Source organism: Chlorocebus sabaeus, chromosome 21, assembly GCF_047675955.1.
Source record: "Chlorocebus sabaeus isolate Y175 chromosome 21, mChlSab1.0.hap1, whole genome shotgun sequence".
Lineage (NCBI taxonomy): Eukaryota > Metazoa > Chordata > Mammalia > Primates > Cercopithecidae > Chlorocebus > Chlorocebus sabaeus.
This window is the reverse complement of record NC_132924.1, coordinates 131,405,082-131,430,200: the sequence shown is the minus strand read 5'-3', so window position 1 is coordinate 131,430,200 and position 25,119 is coordinate 131,405,082. Positions and strand designations below refer to the sequence as shown.

The 25,119-nt window shown below is 45.2% G+C and overlaps 1 protein-coding gene across 3 annotated transcripts in view; it reads left to right on the top strand.

Moving 5' to 3' along the window:
* Positions 1 to 353: 353 nt before the first annotated feature.
* Positions 354 to 25,119, top strand: part of ESYT2 (extended synaptotagmin 2) — a 99,691-nt gene continuing 74,925 nt past the window's right edge. Inside the window, exon 1 of one of the 3 annotated variants that reach the window (XM_073009561.1) lies at positions 354 to 818. In XM_073009561.1, coding sequence (XP_072865662.1) covers positions 489 to 818 — 330 coding nt within the window. In that variant the 5' untranslated portion in view covers positions 354 to 488. Of the gene's footprint in view, positions 819 to 11,061; positions 11,215 to 25,119 lie in introns of those variants that run through there. The other 2 variants (XM_073009562.1, XM_073009563.1) reach the window with 2 other exon arrangements.

Below are 25,119 nucleotides of genomic sequence, written 5' to 3'. Positions count from 1 at the left end.
CGCACCCGGAAGCCGCCTCGGGAGTCCCACGCCGCGGCGCCACGCCGCGCCAGAACCGCCCGCGGGCTCCGAGGCCACCGGCGAGCAGGGAGGGTGCCCTGTGGGGCTGGGGCTCGGAGAGGACGCAGGCGCTACCGACCCACGCAACGAGCATTCTCCTTCCTGGTCCCGACTCCCGCCAGCCGAGACACAGCGCCCCGCGTGATGACGTCGTGCGCCTGCCCCGCCCACTCCAGTAGTCGTCGACCCGGCCCACGGCCCGCCTCGCGCGATGACGTCACATCCACCCCGCCCACTCCCGGTGACGTGCCAGCCACAGGCCCACGCCGCTCCCGCCCCGCGTGATGACGTCGCCGTCCCGGGAAGAGGCGGGCGTGCGGCGGAGCCGCGTCCCCTCAGAGGGGCGCTGGCGCGGGGCTGAGCCGCCCGGGATCAGCGCGAGCACCCAGCCCTCCTCGGCCGGGAGGGCAGCGCGGCACGGCGGGGCGATGAGCGGCGCCCGGGGCGAGGGCCCGGAGGCGGGCGCCGGCGGGGCTGGGGGCCGCGCGGCTCCTGAGAACCCCGGGGGCGTGCTGAGCTTGGAGCTGCCCGGGCTGCTGGCGCAGCTGGCGCGGAGCTTCGCGCTGCTGCTGCCCGTGTACGCGCTGGGCTACCTGGGGCTCAGCTTCAGCTGGGTGCTGCTGGCGCTCGCCCTGCTCGCCTGGTGCCGCCGCAGCCGCGGCCTCAAGGCCCTGCGCCTGTGCCGCGCGCTGGCGCTGCTGGAGGACGAGGAGCGCGCCGTGCGCCTGGGGGTGCGCGCCTGCGACCTGCCCGCCTGGGTGAGTGCAGACCCCTGCCCGCCCCGAACCCTGGCCCCCGGTCCCGATCCCTCCTCGTCCAGGCAGGCGCTCCCCTTCCCGCGACCTGCCGCCTGGGCGAGTGCAGACCCCAGCCCCGCCCCGACTCCCGCCTTCGTAGTCCCCCACCCACCCCGGTCCAGGCAGGCGCTCCGCTCCCGCCTGGGCGACTGCAGACCCCAGCCCCGACCCCCGGCGCTGTTCCTGCGACCTGCCAGCCTAGGTGACTGCAGACACCGCCCCGCCCCGACCCCCAGCCCCGACTCCCAGCGTGTCCACGCAGGCGCTCCCCTGCCCGCGACCTGCCCACTCGGGCGAGTGCAGACCCCAGCCCCGCCCCAGCCTCCGGCCCACTCCCTGCCAACCTGTCCGCCTGGGGCCGCCGCCCTCCGCTCCCGCCCGAGTCCTGAGTGCTCCGTGCCTTCCCGCCCTCCGAGTCGGGCGTCCCCCGTCTCCGCTTCCCCGCCCGCCCAGGCTCCGGGTCCGGGGCGCGTCTGCCCTCGCTGTCCCGCGCGGCTTCCTGGAGACTCCTCCTCACAAAGCCCGCTGCCCTCCCCCGGCCTGCGGACCCCGAGCGCCAGCGGCAGGTACCGGGCGTGGCGCCCCCTCTTCGGCCGCGGCGCTGCAGGAACGCGCGCTTCCTTCTGGTGCCGCCCGCGGGGTCTCCTTAGGGGCCTGAGCGGCCGGTTCGGCTCTCAGAGCGCCCAGCGCGATTCTCGTGCTCCTTCCCAACGCCCTGCCGGCCTGGAAATGCTCCAGGTGGCTTCAGCTTTTCCTGCTCTCGGTTTAAAAAAAATGTAATGACAGCTGGTGGGGGAGAAGTTAACTTTTTCTTCTACCCGGAGAGGACTCACTCATGTCTTGGTTGTTTCTGACGCATTTAAAGGGCAATGAGTATCTCCCGAAAGATGTGGAGATATTAGATTGTTTCACTTTTTTGCAAGTATAATTGTGAGACTGAGCATTTTTATATGGGGTCGACCTGAATCCAGTGTGAATGTGTGTGTGTGGCACGAAGTTTTGGAAGAGTTGCAGCAATAGCAAGAGTCATAATGTTATTTCATTTTTAACTCTGGCAGTTCTTTACCTCATATATTTATGGACTATAGACACGAAGAGTTGGCTTCATATCTTTTTCTGGTCGTTCCCTAATTCTTTCTTAGCCATGACTTGGCGTCACAGTTTCACACTGCAAGAAAGAGGATTTTAATGATGCTTCCATTAGGCTTAATGTAAACTTTGGGGTGAAGGTGGCCAGCAGTGGGTTTCGGAAGGGTCATTTTCCCTTAGAGGAGAAAAGGTCCCTGTTTCCAGTGAGAAGTAAAGCATGACACAGATGGTAAACAAGAATTAGAAAGGAGGCGTGCCCAGGACAAGAAGATAGTAGATGCTACTTTGTGACGACAGATTGCAACTGAAGTAAGAATATAATGTAAGGGACTTGGGAATACACAGTTCTACCGATGCGTGGTGATCATGAGGAACAGTCGTATTTGGAGAACCAAGGTAACTGGCATGGTACAGCTTTTTGCTAGCAGTGGGAAAAATCGAGGGTCGTGTAGAAAACGGGAAGTTAGAGGAACCGAGGTGGGAAAAACTTAAGAAGAGGTGCACTTTGGAAATGGAAAAGGACTTTAAAGTGACATTTTGTGTCTATATTACACTACGATGCATAATATTAAAAAGTAGCTAAAAATAGAGTCCATTACCATCCATTACCAAAACAGCAACGTAATCAATGCTGAAATTTGCAGGAAGTGATGATGCTAACTTTCATAGAACTTGGTTATTGGCCAATATCAAATTCGCTTGTTAAAAATCTTTGTGAAACACAGATTTTCTTTTCTTTTTTTTTTTTTTAAGATAGAGTCTCTCCCTGTCCCCCAGGCTGGAATTCAATGGCATGATCTTGGCTCACTGCAACCTCCGCTTCCAGGGTTCAAACGATTCTCCTGCCTCAGCCTCCCGAGTAGCTGGGATTACAGGCGCGCCACCACGCCCAGCTAATTTTTGTATTTTTAGTAGAAACAGGATTTCACCATGTTGGCCAGGCTGGTCTCGAACTCCTGACCTGGTGATCCGCCTGCCTTGGCCTCCCAAAGTGCTGGGATTACAGACGTGACCCACCGCACCTGGCCACACAGACTGTTTTCTTGTGATAAATAAACAGATGCAATTGCTGCCATATTGAAGAACTGAAATTCTTTTATTTTATTTTATTTTTTTTGAAGACGGAGTCTTGCTCTCTCGCCAGGCTGGAGTGCAGTGGCACGATCTCAACTCACTGCAACCTCGGCCTCCCAGGTTCAAGCCATTCTCCTGCCTCAGACTCCCGAGTACCTGGGATTACAGGCATGCACCACCACGCCCAGCTTTTTTGTATTTTTAGTAGAGATGGGTTTGCACCATGTTGGCCAGGATGGTCTCGATCTCTTGACGTCGTGATCCGCCTGCCTCGGCCTCCTAAAGTGCTAGGATTACAGGCGTGAGCTACCGTGCCTATCCTGAAATTCCTTTTTTTAGAAAAAAACAGAATACAGGCCGGGTGCGGTGGCTCAAGTCTGTAATTCCAGCACTTTGGGAGGCCGAGACGGGCGGATCACGAGGTCAGGAGATCGAGATCATCCTGGTGAACACGGTGAAACCCCATCTCTACTAAAAAATACAAAAAACTAGCTGGGCGAGGTGGTGGGTGCCTGTAGTCCCAGCTACTCAGGAGGCTGAGGCAGGAGAATGGCGTGAACCTGGGAGGCGGAGCTTGCAGTGAGCTGAGATCCAGCGACTGCACTCCAGCCTGGGCGACAGCGAGACTCCGTCTCAAAAAAAAAAAAAAAAAAATAGAATGCAAATGTAATTTAGCCAAAGATTCTTTTTGAGTTTTTAATCTGTGTGACTTAAACTGATGAACCATGGTGTTCACCTCATGAAGAATTTATATTTTCTCCAGAATGTTTTACTTGTGATTCCAAATTTGTACCTGAGCTCATAATCCCACACATACAGACTTCAATGTGCCTAGGTTGCTTAAGACATTTCTTGAAGGATTCACATGAAACTTGACAGTGATTGTGTTCACAGTTTTAGAGAGATTTTAAAAATATCTTTTAAAGTATACTTATGTATCTATTTTACGATATTTATTAAAAGTATAATATACTTTGTTTTCATCATAAAACCAGCAGGTTACATGGTCTCGAAATGTACCTGAAATTCTGCTGTGTGGCAGGGGTTTTGAGGGGGGAGGTCAAAGCACATCAATAATAGAAGAAACTACGAATAAGAAAAGTTAAGATTTCAATATTACTTGCACTTTGGGTTTGTTTTTGTTTTTATTTTTCTAGAGATGAGTTCTTACCATGTTGTCCAGGCTGTTCTCAAACTTTTGGCCTCAAGGGATCCTCCCACTTAGACTTCCTGAAGTGCTGGGATTACGGGTGTGAGCCACCATGCCTGGCCAATATTACTAGTACTTTGATTTTTACCATACATACATTGATTCTTGGGGTTTCTGAACTTTGGGCTGATATTTTGCCTTGAACAAGATATATTTGTATATCCCAAAGACTGTACTCGTTTTCATAGTATGTCGTTGACAACCATTAATTCATAGCAGAGTGGAAACATAGGAAAACATGAATTAATGAGATACTGATTTCCTCACTTCACTTTTGTATATATTCACCGGCAGCTTTTCTTCTTCTTACTGAGTAGAAACTGAAACTGGATATGGAAACGAGATAAAGAGTGTTAATACTTTGAGAAAAAATATATACTCTTTCTGATTTAGGCTATTAGGATATGAAAAATGGCTTTCACTTAACTGTGATAATTCTGTAAGTTTGGTCCTACAGCTTTAAAATAAAGTGTTATTTTTCTTCACTTATTTTCTCATAAACAGTTATGTTCCAACTGTTTAGGGGAAAGACTTGGCAGGCTGGATGAATTGAGGACAGGGCTTTTTGTTGTTTAAATGTCTACCCAGTGTTAATGGGCCCTGGAAAATTAGACTACTCTGGGTGGAGAAGAGAAGATTTATTTATTTATTTATTTATTTATTTATTTATTTATTTATTTTATTTATTTATTTTTGAGATGGAGTCTCAATCTGTTGCCCAGGATGGAGGGCAGTGGCATGGTCTCGGCTCACCACAACCTCTCCTGCCTCAGCCTCCCAAGTAGCTGGGAGTACAGGTGCCCATCACCACGTCTGGCTAATTTTTGTGTTTTTAGTAAAGACAGGGTTTCACCATGTTGGTCAGGCTGGTCTCAAACTCTTGACCTCAGGTGATCCACCAGCCTCGGCCTCCCAAAGTGCTGAGATTACAGGTGTGAATCACCACGCCCAGCCTTTTTTATTTTTTAAAGAGAGGAAGTTCTTGCTGTGTTACCCAGGCTGGTCTTGAACTCTTAGACTCAAGCAAACCACCTTCGTGAGCCTCCCAAGTAGCTGGGATTACAGGTGCATGCCACCATGCTCAGGACTGTGAGGAAGATGCTTGAAGAGTTTTTATAGAGATGAATAAGGGCAATTTTTCATTGCTATTTTTATTTATTTGAAAATATTAGATCTTCATAGGATAAAGTCTGACTCTATCCTGCTTTTACTATTGCCACTAAATGCTGATTCTGTGGCTGCCATGGATAATACTGTCATGGATAATACTACTCAACTGTTCTGACAGTCGGTCTTTTATCACCTCATACTTGGATTATTGAGAATTAAAGCATATTAGCTTTCTTGGTTATGTTGTTCTGTACTTTCGTATACAAGCTTTCTCTGGGGAGAGCTTTCTTCCCATTGCCCTTCTGGGAAGTTCAGGAAAATTTAACTCTAGCCAAAATATGGTATGTGTAGTCTGCGAACCAGATGAACAAAAGAAAATAATGCACTGTGGTCTTATGTAAAGAAAGGGCAAATATTTATTTTTTTATTCTTTGTGTTAATCTTCACTTAATACTTTAATAAAATGTTGTGAAGACTTGTAACTGAAAATAGTTGACATAGCTAATTCAGGAGCCACAACTTCGCTATTTTAAACAAGTGCTACTTTAGTACCTGAATCCAAGCGATCATGTGGTTGAATAAGTGTTGAGTCCTCGTCGTGCTGCAGATAGGATGGGGGTGCTGCCTGGGGTTTCTTGTTTACACCCACACTGCGGCTGCGACACAGAAGGGAAAGGATGTGACCGTTGTGTTGCTTCAGTTCTGTGGTCTGAGAGCCTCATTCAGTTAGAACATTAATGCCCCAAGATGGCTAAAATTAAAGCAGTAAATATCTGGCTTTTAGTTTAAGCTAAAAAATAGATTTAAATTTAGGATATATGCATCCATCAGCCTGTATGTTGTGGATTTAGTAAAACTTCTATTAAGATTAGTATTATCATTCTACATTTAAGGATGGGAGGATATGGAGCTAGGACTGACATATAAATACTTTATATGAATATATACACTTATAATATAATTTATAAGTATGTATTCATACATGTAAATTTCCGTCCTGTGAAGATCAGCTGTGGAACAGTGTTATTGTTAGACCTGGTGAACCTGCGATCTTTCTTGTGGGCTTTCGTGATTTCCTCATTGGTCACAGCCTTTAACCTTGAAGTAGGCGTGGTGAATATACTAAAAACCATCAAATTGTATACTTTAAATGAGTGAATTGACTAGTATGTTAATTATATCTCAATAGCACTGTTAAAAAAAATATAGACATCAGGGGTTGGGCGCGATGGCTCACGCCTGTAATCTCAGCACTTTGGGAGGCCGAGGCCGGTGGATCACGAGGTCAGGAGATGGAGACCATCCTGGCTAACACGGTGAAACCCCGTCTCTACTAAAAATACAAAAAATTAGCCGGGCGAGGTGGCGTGTGCCTGTAGTCCCAGCTACTCAGGAGGCTGAGGCAGGAGAATTGCTTGAACCTGGGAAGCAGAGCTTGCAGTGAGCTGAGATCGCACCACTGCACTCCAGCCTGGGCGACAGAGAGACGCTCCATCTCTTAAAAAAAAAAAAAAAAAAAATCCCGTGTCTATTTTTATTTTATTTTTTTGAGATGGAGTCTCGCTCTGTTGCCCAGGCTGGAGTACAGTAAATGTTTTTAACTAGGTAAATGTTTTTAACTTAAACCTAATACTACTTTATTTACTTTTTGAGCTGGGGTCTCACTGTGTTACCCAGGCTGGCCTCGAACTCCTAGGCTTGAGGGATCCTCCTGCCTCAGCCTCCTGAGTAGCTGGGACTACAGGTGTGAACCATTGTACCCAGTTCTAATATTACTTTATTTTTATTTATTTTTAAATTTTATAAACTTATTTGAACATTTTTTATACTTGTAGTAGAGCCAAGGTCTTGCTATGTTGTCCAGGCTGGTCTCAAACTCCTGGGCTCAAGTGATCCTCCCATCTCAGCACTTCCGAAGTGCTCTGATTACAGGTGTGAGCCACCACATCTGGCCTATAATAGTCCTTTAAACACTGATACTATACTATATTGGCTTAAACAAATATTAATTTTAATTGCATAACAATAGAAATCATGTTTCAAAAATATGAAAAACTTAAATCTGTTTCTGTGAGTTATGCCAAACTCTTAACTGTGATTCAAGGTATCAGTATATAATCACCACCTATGTTTGAGTAGTTTAGCTTATGGATTGGTTTGTTTTATACTAGGTATATTCTATCAGAACATAATTTTATCATGTACTATATAATACGTTGTGGTCTTTTGTGGTCTCTTGCATTTTGTTGTGGTTTGGCAAGTCATTATCTTTTTTAGTTTTCATGACAATTCTGTCTCGGAGGAATTTTATTTCTTCATTTAGAGATGTAAGGACCCACTGTATGCAGAGTGTTATGCCAACAAAAGTGTAAGAAGTCATCCTGTCTTCATATTTAGACTCTTCTCGGAGTAGTTAGAATAGCACCTGGGAGGCAGCTGTGATGATGGCGCCCCGTCACGGTGGTTCAGAAGAAAGGAACAGGGAGGGCTTGATGGTAAGTAAGGGGGTGTGTTATAAACTTACGGACATGTTAGGGAAGAGATTCTATTCTTATTGAAGGGTATGGGGCCTTCTGTTCAGTGGCAACGGTACGAGCGTGTGGAGGACAGTTGCAAAGGTGGATTTCTGGGCCGTCTCATCTGGAGGGAACTCCACAGAAGTTCTGATAGGGTTGTAACTCCTCCACCTGGTAGAAGGCTGCGCTCAGCTTGGGACTTACTCTGGGCCCAGCAGTGAGGAATGGAAGTGGTCCCACTAGACCCCAGCCCAGGTCCCCACGGGTGAGGAGTACAAGTGCTCCTTTTGGATGCCTGGCCCAGGCCTTCAGGGCAGTTCTGATTTACAGGGTGCAAGGATGTGGGCGTGATTACTATCGTACTTTTCAGACAGAGTTTGGACATGACGGGGTGAAAGTAGTGATGTCTTCAGATCTAAGCTTGTGAAATCAGAAAAGGAAAGCTACTGTGCAATGCAGTATACTTCTATTTTTGCTGTAGCTACCAGAAAACTCACAGCCAAAATGATTGCTGGATTGTTGGGCCCTGTACTGCTGTAACAGCTGGGAGTACCTGTCGCACTTTTCTTCAAACAGACGATCTTCTTTTACTCTCAATGATCTTATTGTGTCTTGAACACTGAGTCACCTTCTGTTGTTTTGGAATTGGGTGGGGCATAGTTCTTACACAGATGGTGAATATGCTGGTAGTTGTCTTTTGCATGGGATCATTTTTCCATAAAGCATCTTTTATTTACAGAGGTTTTTCCAGAGTCTTTCTCCCTGTCACTGATTTTTTTCTTCATTTATTTTTCTTAACTGTTTTTAAAGTTCTGTAATGTTTGTTAAAGCAAACTATTTATTTTTGTGAATTTTTTCCTGGATCATATTTTAAGAAACTAATCCAATTTATATGTAAGGATTAAAAATGAGTCTTGATGAATTTATGGACATTTATTAGGCATTTGCTATGTTCTAGGTACTATGCTAGGTGCTAGTGACACAAAATATATGTGAGACAAGGCCTTAAACTCAGAAATTTACTAGCTTGCAATAACACAACAAATCTGTTTAATCCTAGCATTAGTCATAGTATGAATTGGTGGGTTTTTTCCAATTCTTTTTATTTATTTATTTTTGACACAAGGTCTTGCTCTGTTGCCCAGACTGGAGTGCAGTGGCACAGTCATGGCTCACTGCAGCCTCAACCTATTGGCTCAGTCACCCCTCCCACCTCAGCCTCCCAGTAGCTTGGACTACAGGCATGTGCCACTAATCTCGCTAATTTTTAAAATTTTTTGGGGGCGGGGGCGGTCTCCCCATGGTACCCAGGCTGGTCTTGAACTCCTGGGCTCAAGCGATCCTCCCGGTCTACTTCCCAAAGACATGGGAGGTAATACAGGCGTGAGTCACTGCACCTGGCTGTTGTTATTTTTTTAACTGATAAAAGTATTATTTTTATTGTGTTCAACATGTTTTGAAACATGTATGCATTGTAGAATGTGCTAAATCGAGCTAATTAACAAATGCATTATGTCATGGGCTTACCGTTCTTTTGTGGTGGAACACTAGAAAATCTATTCTTAGTGATTTTTTCAAGAATATATTACATTGTTGCTAACTATGGTTAGTGTTGTACAATAGATGTCTTGAACTTATTCCTTATAACTGAAATGTTTTATCCATTGCCTTACATCTCTCTAGACTCTCCCTCATTCTTCTAGTAAAAGTAATACATGTTCATTTTTTTAAAATCCAGGAAAAAATATATGAAAAAGATCATTCATAATACCAAACCATCCATAATGGTAGTTGGTAGAAAAGTATAAATTGAATAGGGTTTAATGGATTGTGGCCGTGACTGGATGAAAGTATCAATACGAAGTTAGAAGCGCATCCCACGTGCACTTGTGTATCCACTTGTGTATGGTGGCAGCAGTGTCCTTTTGGATAACAGCTTTAGTTTTGTGCCTGGTGATTGCGTACTGGCATTAGTGATAACCACACCAACAGCAGATGTGGAAATACTAATATGATGGTTTTCATTATGCTTTCTTTATTACTTGTAAAATTGTCATTGAAACTGAGTTTGATTCTTTTTTTAAATTTATTCAGTTACACAGTGAAGTCCCCCTTTATCTTTCTATATTTAATGAACATGCAGTTGTATTTTTCTTCATTTCTTATGGCTGAACAGGTTTCAAAAACATATTTTTTCTGATTTAAAGAAGAAAGTATACTCATTGAAGAAGCAGCTTTGGAGAAGAATAAAGAAGAAAAAAGTTACCTACAATTCTACTAACTGGTGATAACCGTTAGCAACATTTTGTGGATTTTGTTAATCTTTTAATGATATGTTTGGATATATATGTGTGTGTACAGTATCCTCCTTTCTTAAGTGCTATATTATGGACATTATGTTACTCTTCAGAAATATGACTTTGACTATTGCAATATCATCTGTCTTGTGGAACTACCAGACTTTATTTAAATGATGTCTGATAGACATTTGAAAAACTAGATTGTGAGATATGATATAATGAGAAGCGATAAAAATAGAATTTGAGATATTTAATTTCCTGCTCTTTTTAAGTTACGAAAACGTATTTACTTGAGTTATTTATTAGATCTGTGTCTAGGATATATGAATTATTTTTGAACTCATTAGACTGACATGATAATTGTATAAGCAAAAGTCTGGCCATGGAAGGCAGTGTTTGTTTTTGCATGGTATGATGTTAAAAGACAGAAGATTTATCCCTGTCTCTTTTTATCTGAATAACCTTTGGAAGAAAGCATTCCCTCCATAATGAGTCACAACTTCGGATTGCTTTTCTTCCCCTGTGCTGTGTTGGTATATTAAAGTTTGCTAACAGTTACAAGTATTTTTAACTGCAGTGGTTTCGTGTAGCACAATTGAGTGATGGCTACTTTGAGGTTCCCGTGATGACTTGCTGAACTGGTGTGTCCTTGCCTGGACGTGACCTGTCATGTGGCCAGTGCCCGTGTGAGTGGGCTGCCCTTCATCCCTGTAGGGTGTGCTGAGGTGTGGCCACTGGCCTCTGGTTAGCTTTGAGACTCCCACCATCTCGCAGAGCCCACGGCTCAGGCTCTGGCTCTGGTGGGTGTGGGTTGCGCCCTGAGACCCACCCCTTCCTAACTCTCTGCCCTTGGGTGAGTCAGGCACAACTCTTAGAACCTTGTTTCCTCTTTGGTTTGATGGGGGTTGAGCCTGACTCTGTGCTGCGGCTGTGAGGTTGGAATGGGGAGAGGCCAGTGAGCACACTGGACATGGGCGGGCAGCGAGGCATGTCCTCGGGTCAGCCATCTGAGTCACAGGCCCGGAGATGCACAGCTGTGACCAGTGCTCCACTTGCAGGCAAGTCCTGGTGTGGCCTTTGCCACCTCCCTCCCCCACTGCTGCTGAAATGGAACAGATGAGCCCCGGGGTTTTTCTTTGTTTCTGTTCCACTGTGGTTTGTTTACACTGTTGCTAAGAATTTATCTACCATGATGCTTTGTTATTATTAACACTTGCAAGTGTGTATGCCTTAAAATTTCACTTTCTCTCTCTTCCTCTCTGTATATCCCTAAAATAATATCCAAGGAGCCTACGTTGTCACTCCTCTTCCTTGTCTTGATTTGCTGTGTATCTTCCTACTTAAAACAAATATTGTTCCAAGGACATGGCTGATCTTTCTTGACTCCACTTCCAGGAGTCACCCTGATGCTATAGATAATGATAGTTAATTTTACATTTTGTGCATATAACATTTAATTATTCAAATATTCATTAACTTCCTTGTGTGAATAAGTGCTGGTTAGTGTATTCTATGTGGACTTGTTTCCTTCTGTTTATGTCTGAGGAATTGACACGTTTTAAGTTTCCCAGAGTAAGGTGGCTCTGTAGAAAATACATCCAGTGATGTGGGAGGAGAACATTATTTAACTTGCTTCATGCCATAAATATTGTACTGGAACACATATTATATGCTAGTTTTTGGTTATGCTGCTCACGTTTCGAGAACCAGTATCAAATTGCTAAAATTATTAACCTGAATGATACTTTCACCTTCCATTTTCTTATGAGACTTTGTTACATATTTGTTAAAGCATTTAGTTTAATCTGTAAACCAAAAGTATTTGAGACAAGTCTCAATTAATTTAGTATTTTATTTGCCAGGGTTAAAGGATGCTGGTGACATAGTCTCAAGACTTGTGCCCAAGGCGGTTGACCTGTAAGTTTTAGGGATACGTAAGACATCAGTCAATGCATGTAAGCTGCACATTGGTTCAGAAAGGTGGGACAGCGGGACGAGGGTACGTTGGTTCAGAAAGGTGGGACAGCTGGAAGGGGGTACGTTGGTTCAGAAAGGTGGGACAGCTGGAAGGGGGTACGTTGGTTCAGAAAGGTGGGACAGCTGGAAGGGGGTACGTTGGTTCAGAAAGGTGGGACAGCTGGAAGGGGGTACGTTGGTTCAGAAAGGTGGGACAGCTGGAAGGGGGTACGTTGGTTCAGAAAGGTGGGACAGCTGGAAGGGGGTACGTTGGTTCAGAAAGGTGGGACAGCGGGAAGGGGGTACGTTGGTTCAGAAAGGTGGGACAGCTGGAAGCGGGTATATTGGTTCAGAAAGGTGGGACAGCTGGAAGGGGGTTAGTGTGGGGAGCGCTCCAGATCATAGCTGGACTCAGAGTTTTTTCTGATTGGCAGTTGGTTAAGTTACTATCTAGAGACCTGGAATCAATAGAAAGCAATGTCTGGATTACCTTGTGGAGACCAAGGTTTTATCGTACAGATGAAGCCTCCAGGTAGCAGGCTTCAGAGAGAATAGATGGTAAATGTTTCCTGTCAGACTTAAAGAGTCTGTCAGTCTTAAGGTCCGTGTTGGTGGTAATGAGGTGTGTCCGAGGCCCCACCCCCCATCATGGCCTGACGTGGTTTTACAGGTTAACTTTGGAAAGCTCCTGGCAGAGAGGAGGAGCTGTTCAGATAGTTGGGAACTTAGAATTTTGTTTTTGGTTTATACTTTGTACCCAGTTTGTAAAATGTTATATAAAGCTGGTGTTGATATTCATACACAATTAGAAGTGAATTGCCTACTGAGATCATTAATTTATTTCATTTGTGCTACAAATCTTTAAATGGCTAGTAAGTGCGTACCTAAAATTTGTTAACACCGTCTACGTTAATGTCTGCGTGCTGGAATTTTGAAACCAAAACCCCAAATATAATCCAATACAAAGTAATAATGCTCTTCCTACTTATTTTTTCCACACTTATAAAGATCTTGGAATTTATCCAGTAACTAGTAGAAATAATTGATTTTACTTATTCACGAATAGTGCCATGTGTGAAGCAAAGTTTTAGAAGAAATGCTCCGTGGATGTCAGTGTCATTGCTGGAGCAGTCGGGAAAGGACGACATGGCTGATGCATTAGGGCCCGTGGCAAAGTGCCATCGACTTTTGGCTTCAAACAACACACTTACCTTTTAACGATTCTGGAGGCCAGCAGTCGGAAATCAGTTCCTCTGGGCTAAAACTAAGGGGTGGGCAGGGTGTGCAGGCTGGAGGCTCCTGGGGAGAAGCTTTTCCTGCTTTTCTCGCTTGGCAGCCGCATTCCATGTCCATGGCTGCAGGCTCTTCTCCCTTCAGAGCCAGCAGCTGCTTCCATCCTCATGGGGCCATTCTGCTTTCTGTTTTGTCAAACCTCTGTTCCTCCCTCTTTTCTTTCTTTTCCTTAGACAAGGGTTGAGGCTGCAGTGAGCTGTTTGCACCCAGGCTGGAGTGCAGTTGTGTGATCATAGCTCACTGCAGTCTTGACCTCCTGGACTCAAGCAACCCTTCCACTTCAGCCTCTCGAGTATCTGGGACTACAGGCCTGTACCACCACACTGAGCGAATTCGCTAATTTTAAAAATTTTTTGTAGAGACGGAGTCTCACTGTGTTGCCCAGGCTGGACTTCCTCCCTTTTTAAGGATCCTGGAGATGGCATTTAGGGCCTCTATGGATAATCCTCCTCCCCGGAAGATCCTTCATCACATCTGCAACGTTCTTTTTGCCATGTAAAGCGACACTCACAAACTCCAGAGATTAGGACGTGACCACCTTTTGAGGGCTGTTACTCAGCTTCCCACACTACCCTGTATCTTGGAGTATTCAGGAGCCAGGAAGGCTGTTCCAGCACTTTCCCTGTGCCTTAACATCTCAGAAATCAGGTTTATTTTACAAGGGTGTGTTATTGTTAATGGACGGTGCTCTTAGTGGCACATAGTGCAGCTTATAATTGATCACATCTTGGATTCAATACTGAGGTCTTTTTCCATTTTTGGCTGTAGCCCTGGTGTCTGAGGTAGGGTGTGTTCTTTCAGAGCTGGGATGAGGAGGAGCTGTGCAGTGGGAAGAAGGGTTAGGAACTGTGGGAACTGAGATGACCACAGGAAGCAGCACTGTAGGTTACACAACTGGAAGAGTTGGGCTTGATCCCTAGACACAGGGCAGCATCCAGATACCACTAGAGGGATGTGTCCAGTTTTAAAACAGGGGTTTAGCAAGATATATTTGGCAGGGATATCCAGAGGGACTGGGGACACAGATCTAAGCATGAGGGGAGGGAGCACCTGAATGTCAGGGGAATAGCTTTGGGGAGGAAGGTGGATAGATCAGTGAGCTGGGAATGTAAACAACAACCCCAGGGTGCAGAAATGATGCTGGAACAATAGGAGCAGTAGTTTGAGGCTGGGGCTGGGGTGGGAGATTACTTCAGTCCTTAACGTTGGTGTAAGAAACCCAAGGAAGTTCCAAGAGGACTCAGCCCAACAGCAGCCAGCGCCTTGCTGGAGAGACAGGTGACAGGCCAGCGAGAGGAGGAAGACTGTGTGGATAGCTTCACAAGGGCTGCCTCTCTGCACTCGGAGGAGTGTAACAGAAATCACATGAGAAAACAAACGGTGACTGTGCCTAGCACTCATTGCAGGCTGTGTTCTAACTCTTGACATGGAAGTCATTGAAACCTCACAGCTCACCTGCCACCTTTGTTTTAAAGTTAAGGAAACAAGTTCTGCTAATGTTAGAGGTGAGCACAGGCAGCCCTTGACCTGTGAGGTCTGTGCACTGCCGTGCGTTCTATGCTCGCTCCTCTCTCTTGATGGCAGTAGAGGAGGCACTGGGGATTTTGGCCCCATCTAATCTAGTCATTTTTACAACCCCAAGAGAAGTATATGTCATTTCTGCTTTTCAGTGGAGGGGCTAAGGTCTGAGAGACTCTGCAGTCACCCCAGTAGAAGTCAGGTGTCCCCTCCTGGCCATACTCAGTGCCCTGAGAGCTGGGCCCAGCTCATAAAACCTGTGCTTGCGGAAGGCACCAGAGATGCCAGGGTGGTGGCGGGTTACTGTTCCCAGAAGAGCAAAACTAACGCAAGTGAATGACCCACTACCTTGTTAGCCGGTGGGAGCTTCTCTGGGTTTTAAGTTTATGTACTATTAGCATTCTTAAGTACATTAGGAGGTGACAGCCAGACCGAGGTGTATTTTTAAATGTTTTACATATATGAGAGTAATCGGGACAAGTAATGTATGTTTTTAAATGTTTTAGATCTGTGAGAGTAATCAGGACGAGGAACATATATTTTTAAAACAGTTTTGATCTGTGAGAGTAATCGGGACGAGGAACATATATTTTTACAACAGTTTTGATCTGTGAGAGTAATCGGGACGAGGAACGTATATTTTTAAAACAGTTTTGATCTGTGAGAGTAATCGGGACGAGGAACAGAGGTGCTCTCCCTTGGTCTTTGTTTCCTTCTTACTGTTACACGTTTTGTCTGGCATGATTTTCCTCCTGCCTGAGTTTACTTTAGTATTTATTTTACTGCAAGTCTGCTAGCAATGGATTTTCTCAATTTTTGTCTGGAAAGGTATTTATTTCCCTTTCACTTTCTTACATTAATAGGCTTCATTTTTTCAAACAATTCCGGGTTTCCAGAAAAATTGAGCAGATAATGCAGAGCCCCCACATCCCTTCTTACAGTTTCCTGTGCTATGTCTGTCACAACTAATGAGCCCGCGTTGATATATTTAATACTAACCGAAGCCCACAGTTTACAGTATGGTTCATTCTCTGTGTTGTACATTCTGTGGATCTTGACAAATGGATGTCATGTATCAGCTATTACAGTATCATACGAAATAGTTTCGCTGCCCTAAAAATCTTCTGTGCTTCCACTCTTCCTCTCCGTCTGCCTGTGCTTACTGATCTTTTTACACAGTTTTGCCCTTTCTAGAATGTCATATATTGGAATTATAGAGTATTGGCCTTTTCAGATTGGTTTATTTCACCTAGAAATATGCATTTTAGGTTCTTCTGTGTCTTTTCATTGCTTGATAGCTCATTTCTTTGTTTCATTTTTATTGCAATAAATTCAAATAACAAACCATTTTAAAGGACACAATTCCGTGCCGTTTAGTACCTTTACATGTAGTGTAATCATCACCTCTCTCAGGTTCCAAAACATTTTCTCTGCCCCAAAAGGAACCCTGTTTTGTGCCCATTTGCAGTCACACCCTGTTTCCCCTCGCCCAACCCATGGCAACCACATCTGCTTTGTCTCTGTGGGTTTACCTGTCCCGGATATTTCCTGTAAACGGAGACATGTAATATGTGTGTGATCTTTTATGTGTGGCCTCTTTCAATTAGCATAGTTTTGAGGTTCATTTGCATTGTGGCATATACCAGTGTATCATCTCTTTAAGGCTGAATATTCCGGTACGTGGCTGAACCACAGTTTGATTATCCGTTCATCCACGATGGCCATTCGAGTTGTTTCCACCCTTTGGCTGTTGTGAATGGTGCTGCTGTGATGATTCATGTACACATTTTTGTTTGAATACCCATTTTCAATTCTTTTGAGTATATACCTAGGAATAGAATTGTGGGGTCTGTGTTTAACATTTTGAGGAATGCCAGACTGTTTTCACAATGCCTGTACCACTGTACATTCTCCCCAGCAATGCACAAAGGTTGAATTCCTCCACATCCTTGCCCTCACTTGTGTTTCTGTTTTTATTGTTGTTGCTGTCCTGGTGGATGTAAAGTGGAAGTCACTGTGGCTCTGACTTACATCTGCCTGATGACTGACTGGTACCACCTTGAGATGATGTCGTACATTTCTTCCACCTCCACATTCAGTTAGGCCGTTCAGTAGCTTGAAATTGGCCATGGTGGGAATATTCACACCTTGGAAGTTAGCAGTCTCAGCGACGTGGCTGTGAGCAGGAGCCAGCCCAAGCCCATCCCTGCTCTGAAGCGTGTACTTCTCCAGAGAGACTCCCCATCCTCTGAAGCGTGTACTTCTCCAGAGAGGCTCCCCGTCCTCTGGAAGGCAGGGCGGGTGCAGGCTGGCCTCTCCAGAGTGGTTCTGAGCCGGCCTGTGGCTGTGTGGCAGGGGGAAGCTCTGGCTGCCTCTGATCCTCGGTGCTCTAAGACCCAGCCCTCCAGATGTTGTGACTAGGAGTCTGCAGTGCTTCCTGAGTGCCCCCTGGTCTGTCCCAAAGTCCAGTTTGTGCTTTCTCAGTACAGCATGCTTGCCAAAAGCTCTATTTTGCTCCTTCGAGGCCAGCTTCTTGCCCTGGGTAGCTCAGGAATTCAGCGAATTCCTCTTGAAAGAGACGGTACCCTTCTTCCCCCTTCCCTCTCTCAGGGATCTTGGCCCCTCAGGTTCTGGTTGTTTAGCTGACCCAGACTCCAGTTCTTGTCCCGCCAATCTCCTGAGACGTCCATAAACCCTGTTGGCTTCTTTGAATCCCAACCACATTTCTCTGGATTTCTCCCCCTCTTGTAGCACAACCTTGAAGGAGAACAGCCATAGAAAGTTGACTCCCCGCTCTGTGGTCTCCACCTCCCCTGAATCCTGCAGCGTTTCCAGGTGTGTGTGTGAGCTGTGGCGGCCTGTGCACGTGTGCAGGAGCTTGTGTTTAGGCGCCTGTGTGTTCCTGTGAACGTGTGCGGGAGTGTGTGTTCATGCGCCTGTGTGTTCCAGTGCAGGTGTGTGGGAGCTTGTGTTGAGGCACCTGTGTGTTCCTGTGAACGTGTGCGGGAGCGTGTGTTCATGCGCCTGTGGTCCCTGTGCAGGTGTGCGAGAGCTTGTGTTCAGGCGCCTGTGTGTTCTTGTGCACGTGTGCGGGAGCTTGTGTTCAGGCGCCTGTGTGTCGCTGTGCAGGTGTGCGAGAGCTTGTGTTCAGGCGCCTGTGGTCCCTGTGCAGGTGTGCGGGAGCTTGTGTTCAGGCGCCTGTGTGTTCCTGTGAACGTGTGCGGGAGCGTGTGTTCAGGCGCCTGTGTGTCGCTGTGCAGGTGTGCGGGAGCTTGTGTTCAGGCGCCTGTGTGTCGCTGTGCAGGTGTGCGAGAGCTTGTGTTCAGGCGCCTGTGTGTCCCTGTGCAGGTGTGTGGGAGCTTGTGTTCAGGCGCCTGTGTGTCGCTGTGCAGGTGTGCGAGAGCTTGTGTTCAGGCGCCTGTGTGTCCCTGTGCAGGTGTGCAGGAGCGTGTGTTCAGGCGGCTGTGTGTCCTGTGAACGTGCATGGTTCATCTTTATGGTCTCAACAAATATTTCCATTCTGATGTGTTTCTCAGTGTTTAACTAATTTGGCAGATAATTTGGGACCCACAGTGGAATGACTTTGCCCCTCATTTATCACTGAGCTGAGCCATGGGCTCTTTAAGGACCAAATAGCTCACTGGGGTACCTTTGTTGGTTGGTTAAGCCACGAACAAGGAACTCTGACTTAGGCCACTGATTTACTTTGGGTCCTCTGGCTTTACTTATTTGGTTCTGTTATTATTTGGGGAAGTGTCTGATTAAAATAAATGGGCCATGGTAAAAGCAGTATGTGTTTTATAGATTGACATACTTATTTTTTGTTCTTAATTTTAATTTTTTTTAATTTTTATTTTTTGAGAGACAGAGTCTCATTCTGTTGCTACGCTGGAGTGCAGTGGTGCAATCATGGCTTACCACAGTCTTGACCTCCTGGGCTCAAGTGATCCTCCCACCTTGGCATCCCAGAGTGCTGGGATTATAGGCTTGAGCCACTGTGCCTTACCCCTTTTATTTTTTTTAGCAGCTGTATTGAGCTATAATTCACATACCATACAATCCAGCCATTTAAACTATACAATTAACTGTTTTACAGTATATTCTCAGGATTGTGCAACCATCACCGAAATCTCTTATTAGAACCTTTTGTCTTGCATGAAGAAACCCTATACCCATCAGCCCTCAACCCTCAGACCCCTCCACTGCTCTCCCTGTCACGCCCACCCTAGCCACCCACTAATTCACTTCGTCTCTATAGGAGGACACCTTCTGGACATCCCGTGTAAATGACATATTACAACACGTAGTCTTTGCGATGAGCTTTTTTTTTTTTTTTTTTTTTTTTTCCCCAAGACAAGGTCTCGCTCTGTCACCCAGGCTGGAGTGCAGTGACGTGATCGTTGCAGCCTCCACCTCCCAGGCTCAAGTGATCCTCCCATCTCAGCCTCCTGAGCAGCTGGGACCACAGGCATGCGCCACCATGCCCAGCTAATTTTTAGATGTTTTGTAGAGATGGGGCCTCACTGTGTTGAGCTGGTCTTGAACTTCTAGGCTCAAGTGATCCTCCTGCCTCTCAGCTTTCCACAGTGCTGGGATCACAGATGTGAGACACACCATGCCCAGCCTGCTTCTTTCACTTACTAGACAGTGTGACACATATTAGTGTTTCCTTTCCTTGTATTGACAAATAATTCTGTTGTATGAAAAGGCTACATTTTGTTTAGCCATTTACCAAGTAATGATCCTTTGAGCTTTTTCAACTTTTAGGCGAATATAAATCATGCTGCTGTGAGCTTTCATGTACAGGTGTTTGTGTGGATGTGTGTTTTCCTTTCTGTTGCATATATACTTGTGGGTAGAATGGGTCATATGGTACCTCTATGTTTACATATTTTGAGGATTTGCAAAATTGATTTTCAAAGGGCCTACATCATTTTACATTACCACTGACATCAAATGAGAGTTCCGATTTCCCCATGTCTTCACCAAAACTTGTGGTTAAAAGGAAAATCTCAAATTAAGTTTAATATAGTTTAATTGAGCAAAGAATGATTCACGAATTGGGCAGTCCCTGAACCAGAATAGGTTCAAAGAGGCTCCAGTGCATCCACGTAGTGAAAGAACATTTATGAGCAGAAAAAAGAAAGTGAGCTACAGAAACAACCAGCCAGGCTGCAGTTCTGCACTGGCCTTACCTGGACGTGGTTTGAACAGCTGGCTGCCTGTGATTGGCCAAAACCTGATGGTTGGCCTAAGAGTAGGCTCCAGTCTCTTCACACATCCAGTTAGGAAACCTTCAGGCTGAAACTTACAGTATGTTAAGGAGACAGCTTTAGGCTGAACTTAATTTAACATTGTCTGTATTTTAACCATCCTAGTGGACATGAAGTGATATCTCATTGTGATTTTGATTTGTATTTCTCTAACGGATCATGTTGAGCATCTTTTCATGTGCTTATTGGCCACTTTTATATCCTCTTTGGAGAAGTGTTTATATACAAATACTTTTGCCCACCCCCCCCACCCCCCCGCCTTTTTTTTTTTGAGACAGAGTCTCACTCTGTCGCCAGGCTGGAGTGCAGTGGTGCGATCTCGGCTCACTGCAACCTTCGCCTTCTGGGTTCAAGTGATTCTCCTGCCTCAGCCTCCCGAGTCGCTGGGACTACAGGCACCCGCCACCATGCCCAGCTTTTTGTAGTTTTAGTAGAGACGGGGTTTCACCATGTTGGCCAGGATGATCTCGATCTCTTGACATCGTGATCCATCCACCTTCGCCTCCCAGAGTGCTGGGATTACAGGCGTGAACCACCACGTCCAGCCACTTTTGCCCATTTTTTAATTGGTTTAATGTGATCCAAAGTTTACTACAGTAGCCGCCTCCTATCTGTGGGGGATATTTTCCAAGACCCCCAGTGAAACAGGATAGTGCCAAACCCAGTTGCTGTCAATCAGAACAGCTGTTTTGTCTTCTACCCACAAACTTATTTGCTTGTTTGTTGAGTGTTTGGGGTTTTTTTTTGTTTTTGTTTTTTTTGAGATAGACTCTCTCCCTGTCACCCAGGCTGGAGTGTAATGGCGCAGTCTCAGCTCACTGCAAACTCCATCTCCCGGATTCAAGCAATTCTCGTGGCTCAGCCCCTCCCAAGTAGCTGGGACGACAGGCGCCCACCACCACACCAGGTTTTTTTTTTTTTTTTTTAAGTAGAGGTGGGATTTAGCATGTTGGCCAGCCTGGTCTTGAACTCCTGTCTTGAAGTGATCTGCCGGCCTCAGCCTCCCAAAGTACTGGGATTATAGGCAAAGTGCCGGGATTATAGGCAAAGTGCTGGGATTACAGGTGTGAGTCCCCGTGCCAGGTCCCAGCCACAAATTTAATGCGCTTTCCATCTTAAAGTTTGACATGTGACAGCAAAACTAGCATGAAATTATTTTCCTTCTTCAGTTTCACAGATGGAAGATGTGTTCTTACACCTTAGCAACCTCAGGGTATGATACTTTCCTTAATAAGTCGAGAACTTTCAGCTTTTCACTTAAAGGAAGCACTTTATGGCTTCTCTTTGGCATATCTGAATGACCAACATCACTATTGGTGTGTTTTGGGCCATTATTGAGTAAAGTAAAGGTGACTTGACACGAGCACGGTGATCCCACGACACCTGAGGTGACGATCCAGACAGCACAGGTGAGTGGGCGGGAGCATGCTCAGGGCGTGTCGGACAGAGCGGGGCTCGTGTCTCGAGCGGGACGGAGTGAGATTTCATCGCCCTACTCAGAACAGCATGCAGTTTAAAACTGACTGTTTCTGGAAGTTTCCATTTAATATTTTCTGACCTTGGTTGACTGCAGGTAATGGAAATCACAGAACGTGGAACTGCCAATAAGTAGGGGATTTCTGTAGTAGCTAACAAATTGGAGGTCAGTGGGTTCGGTTTTCAAACTCTACCACAGTTTTAAGATTTGGGGTATTTGCAATAAAAAAGGAATGTGTGCCAGACATTTTTCTGCGCCTGGAGCTGTGGGGTCTGCTCTCTGGAGAGAGGCTGGACGGCCCTATCCTGTGGTGCCATCCTGTGCGGGTCCCGCTCGGTGGGCAGCAAGCCTCAGCTCATGGCCTGTCCTCCTGTGTGGGTCCCGCTCAGTGGGCAGCAAGCCTCGGCTCATGGCCTGTCCTGCTGTGCGCGTCCCGCTCGGTGGGCAGCAAGCCTCAGCTCATGGCCTGTCCTCCTGTTTGTTTTTGTGGCCAGTGAACAGCTTTTACATTTTTTAATGGCTGGAAGAAAGTGGCAGGTGAAAATGTTATGAAATTCAAATTTCAGTGACCATATTAAAGGTCTGTTGGAACACAGCCATGCTGATTAGTTCATACGCCAACTGTGGTTGAGTGGTTGTGACAGAGACCTCACGGCCCACAAGTGCCCCAGGTATCTCCTGTCTGACCCTTTATGGGGAATGTGTAACATCCAACAGCAGTGAGGCACACAGGCTATAATTGGGAAAGATGTTCTGGAACCTTGGTATCAAACGTCCAGTGAAGGTAATGATCATATTCAGGAAAAAAGTACTAGTGTTTTCACATGTCTGATTATTTACTGTTTCTTCATTGTGTACAAATAAATAATTAAAAAGGAAACAGTAAGTTTTAGGGTGGTACATTTCCATCCTCCTCCTCATAAGTCACGATAGTTACTATCTGCATGAGAATAAAGTTAAGCTCCTAGGAGATATATAAACTTATTTCTTGAAAACGTAAAATTCACAGATCCATTTTAAATCCGATCTTACTTCTTAGTCCATGTAGATAGATTTTTAGTATTCCGGTCACTTCTGTAAATCTTTTTTGTTTTGTTGTGTTTTGGGACGAAGTCTCGCTCTGTCGCCCAGGCTGGAGTGCAGTGGCGCAATCTTGGCTCACTGCAAACTCTGCCTTCTGGGTTCATGCCATTCTCCTGCCTCAGCCTCCCGAGTAGCTAGGACTGCAGGTGCCCACCACCACGCCCGGCTAATTTTTTTGTATTTTTAGTAGAGACAGGGTTGCAAATAACCCTGTTTTTCCAATCTCATATAGTTTCTCATACATATTAGAATAAACTATATATACTATATATATAGTCACACAAAGCTGGATTCCTTTAAATAGTATACAGAATATGTGCAATTAATTCAGTGCTACAATTCCCCATCTATCTTTTAATCCATTCCAGTTAAAACATAAGCGTGTATATTTGAATTAATATTCATTTGATTTAAATTTAAAATGAAAACAACCAGATTGTCTTAGGTGTTTTAGTGAAGGAGATGAGAAGACAGATTTCCTACCCTTGGACTCGTTTTAATTTGTTATGTTGATGTGACGTATGCCAGGACTTCAGCTTAAATCACGATTACCAAATAATTATGTGACTTTTCTTTCTTTTAGCGGAAACAGGAGAATGTCTAAAGGACTTTAGAATTTTGTGAGAACATGGTTCAAATCTTTGAAAACTATTCTTCATGGCCATGTGTTTATGTGTAAATAAGTCTGTTGATACTCGTGTTTCCATGAAGGGTTACCCTGTTGTTCTCCTGAGTAGAAGCTGTGAGGCGTCCCTATTTTAACTCTGCCATTGAATATTAGTCCTGGCTTAAATTCTCCTATAATTTCACGCGTGCACTAAAAGGGGGCTTAACCCCTTTAAAAAATAAATGGATAGAGGAAGAGTATATGTCAGATGTAACATATGAAATTCAGGGTACGTTCTCTTATGAATTAAAACTAAGACTTGGATTTCAAGTGATTTAGGCAGCTTTGTTACGAAAGGTATGCTGGGATGAACCTAGTTTTTAAATTCTTCTTTTACTCTGTTTTCTGATCTACCAAAATAGATAATGGTCACTTGTATAATGAAGAAATAGTGAGGAAGCCCTCTCTAGGCCAGTGCCTCCTACGCAGTGTGCATCAGCGCCGGCTCGGCTGCCACCGTCCACCTTCAGCCCAGAAGAGCCTTGTGCCCCTGGGGCCCATGGTGGTCACAGCTGAGGCTCAGCCGTCACCCCTGTCGTGGCAAGAGTCCTTATTTTAAACTGTTAAGAGTTTAGGTGACATAAGAAAGCGACAATTTGCCATAACTCTGGTAGACAACACCGTTGGATTTGTGGTGAGAAAGTCAAGGAGTGACTGTGATCACTACGTGTGGTCTCAGTTAAAAACTTCAGGGACGTTAGTGTCTTTTCGGACTTCCTAGTGAAATTTCTCGTTAATGTACAAAACACCTGGGGAGAATTTTGAAAGTGCTTTCTGGTAAGAAATGACCTTAAACAGATGGATTTTTAAGCACTGTCATTGCACCAAAGCATTGGGGTATCCAGTTACTCTGTTGCAGTAATCGAAGCCCGTAAACCACAGAGAAAATTACAATCTTGTGGATTTTGGAAAAGATCAATTGCTTTATTTACTGTGTGAATTAATTGATTGCCTGCTTTTTATGTAGACTAGAAATAGATAAAAATGTTTATCTTGTGCAATTTCCTTTTACTATTCGAAGTAGTAATTTGACCATACTGTGACAGTTTATTACAGGGTTGACAGATGTTTTAGATTCCTCTCTACCTTTTTAACCTTGAGTACTTTCTTTGTAGAAGCAACTATTTGGATAAAGCATCCTAGTATCTTTGAAAAAAATACCATTTAATTATTAAGATTTCTGACCTGCTTTTTCAGTTTCCATGAATACTGACCAAAGTCTCTAGAGAAGACGGGAGATGGGCACGTAGGATTTGAGGATCTTGAGGAGGGACAGATAGTTTGGGATATGAGTAGATACTTGATTATACAAAGATCAGAAGGCACAAATTTGTGTTGGTACCAAATTATATTTTAGTCACTCTCCTGCTAAGTTCAGCAGCCCAGCTGTGGGGACGAGCAGAGATCCCCACTGGTGTGGAGAGGTAACAAGTGCTCCGTCAGATCCTCGTGCCTTACAGTTCTAAACGTGTAAACGCCGTGTGCCTGGAAGTCTCGTCCACTGTCAGGAATATTGTCCCTAATACTTTTTCTCATGGTAATCTGATAATACGAAGACGTGGTTCTGAGTTACTTTTCCCCAGGCCCCACAGAAGTGCTTCTCTTCCCTCCAGTACAGAGCGCCAGTCTTCTTGGAAAGCACTGAATGGGGCCTTGGGTTCTCATGGGCCCCACCTCTGTGTGTATTAGAACCTTG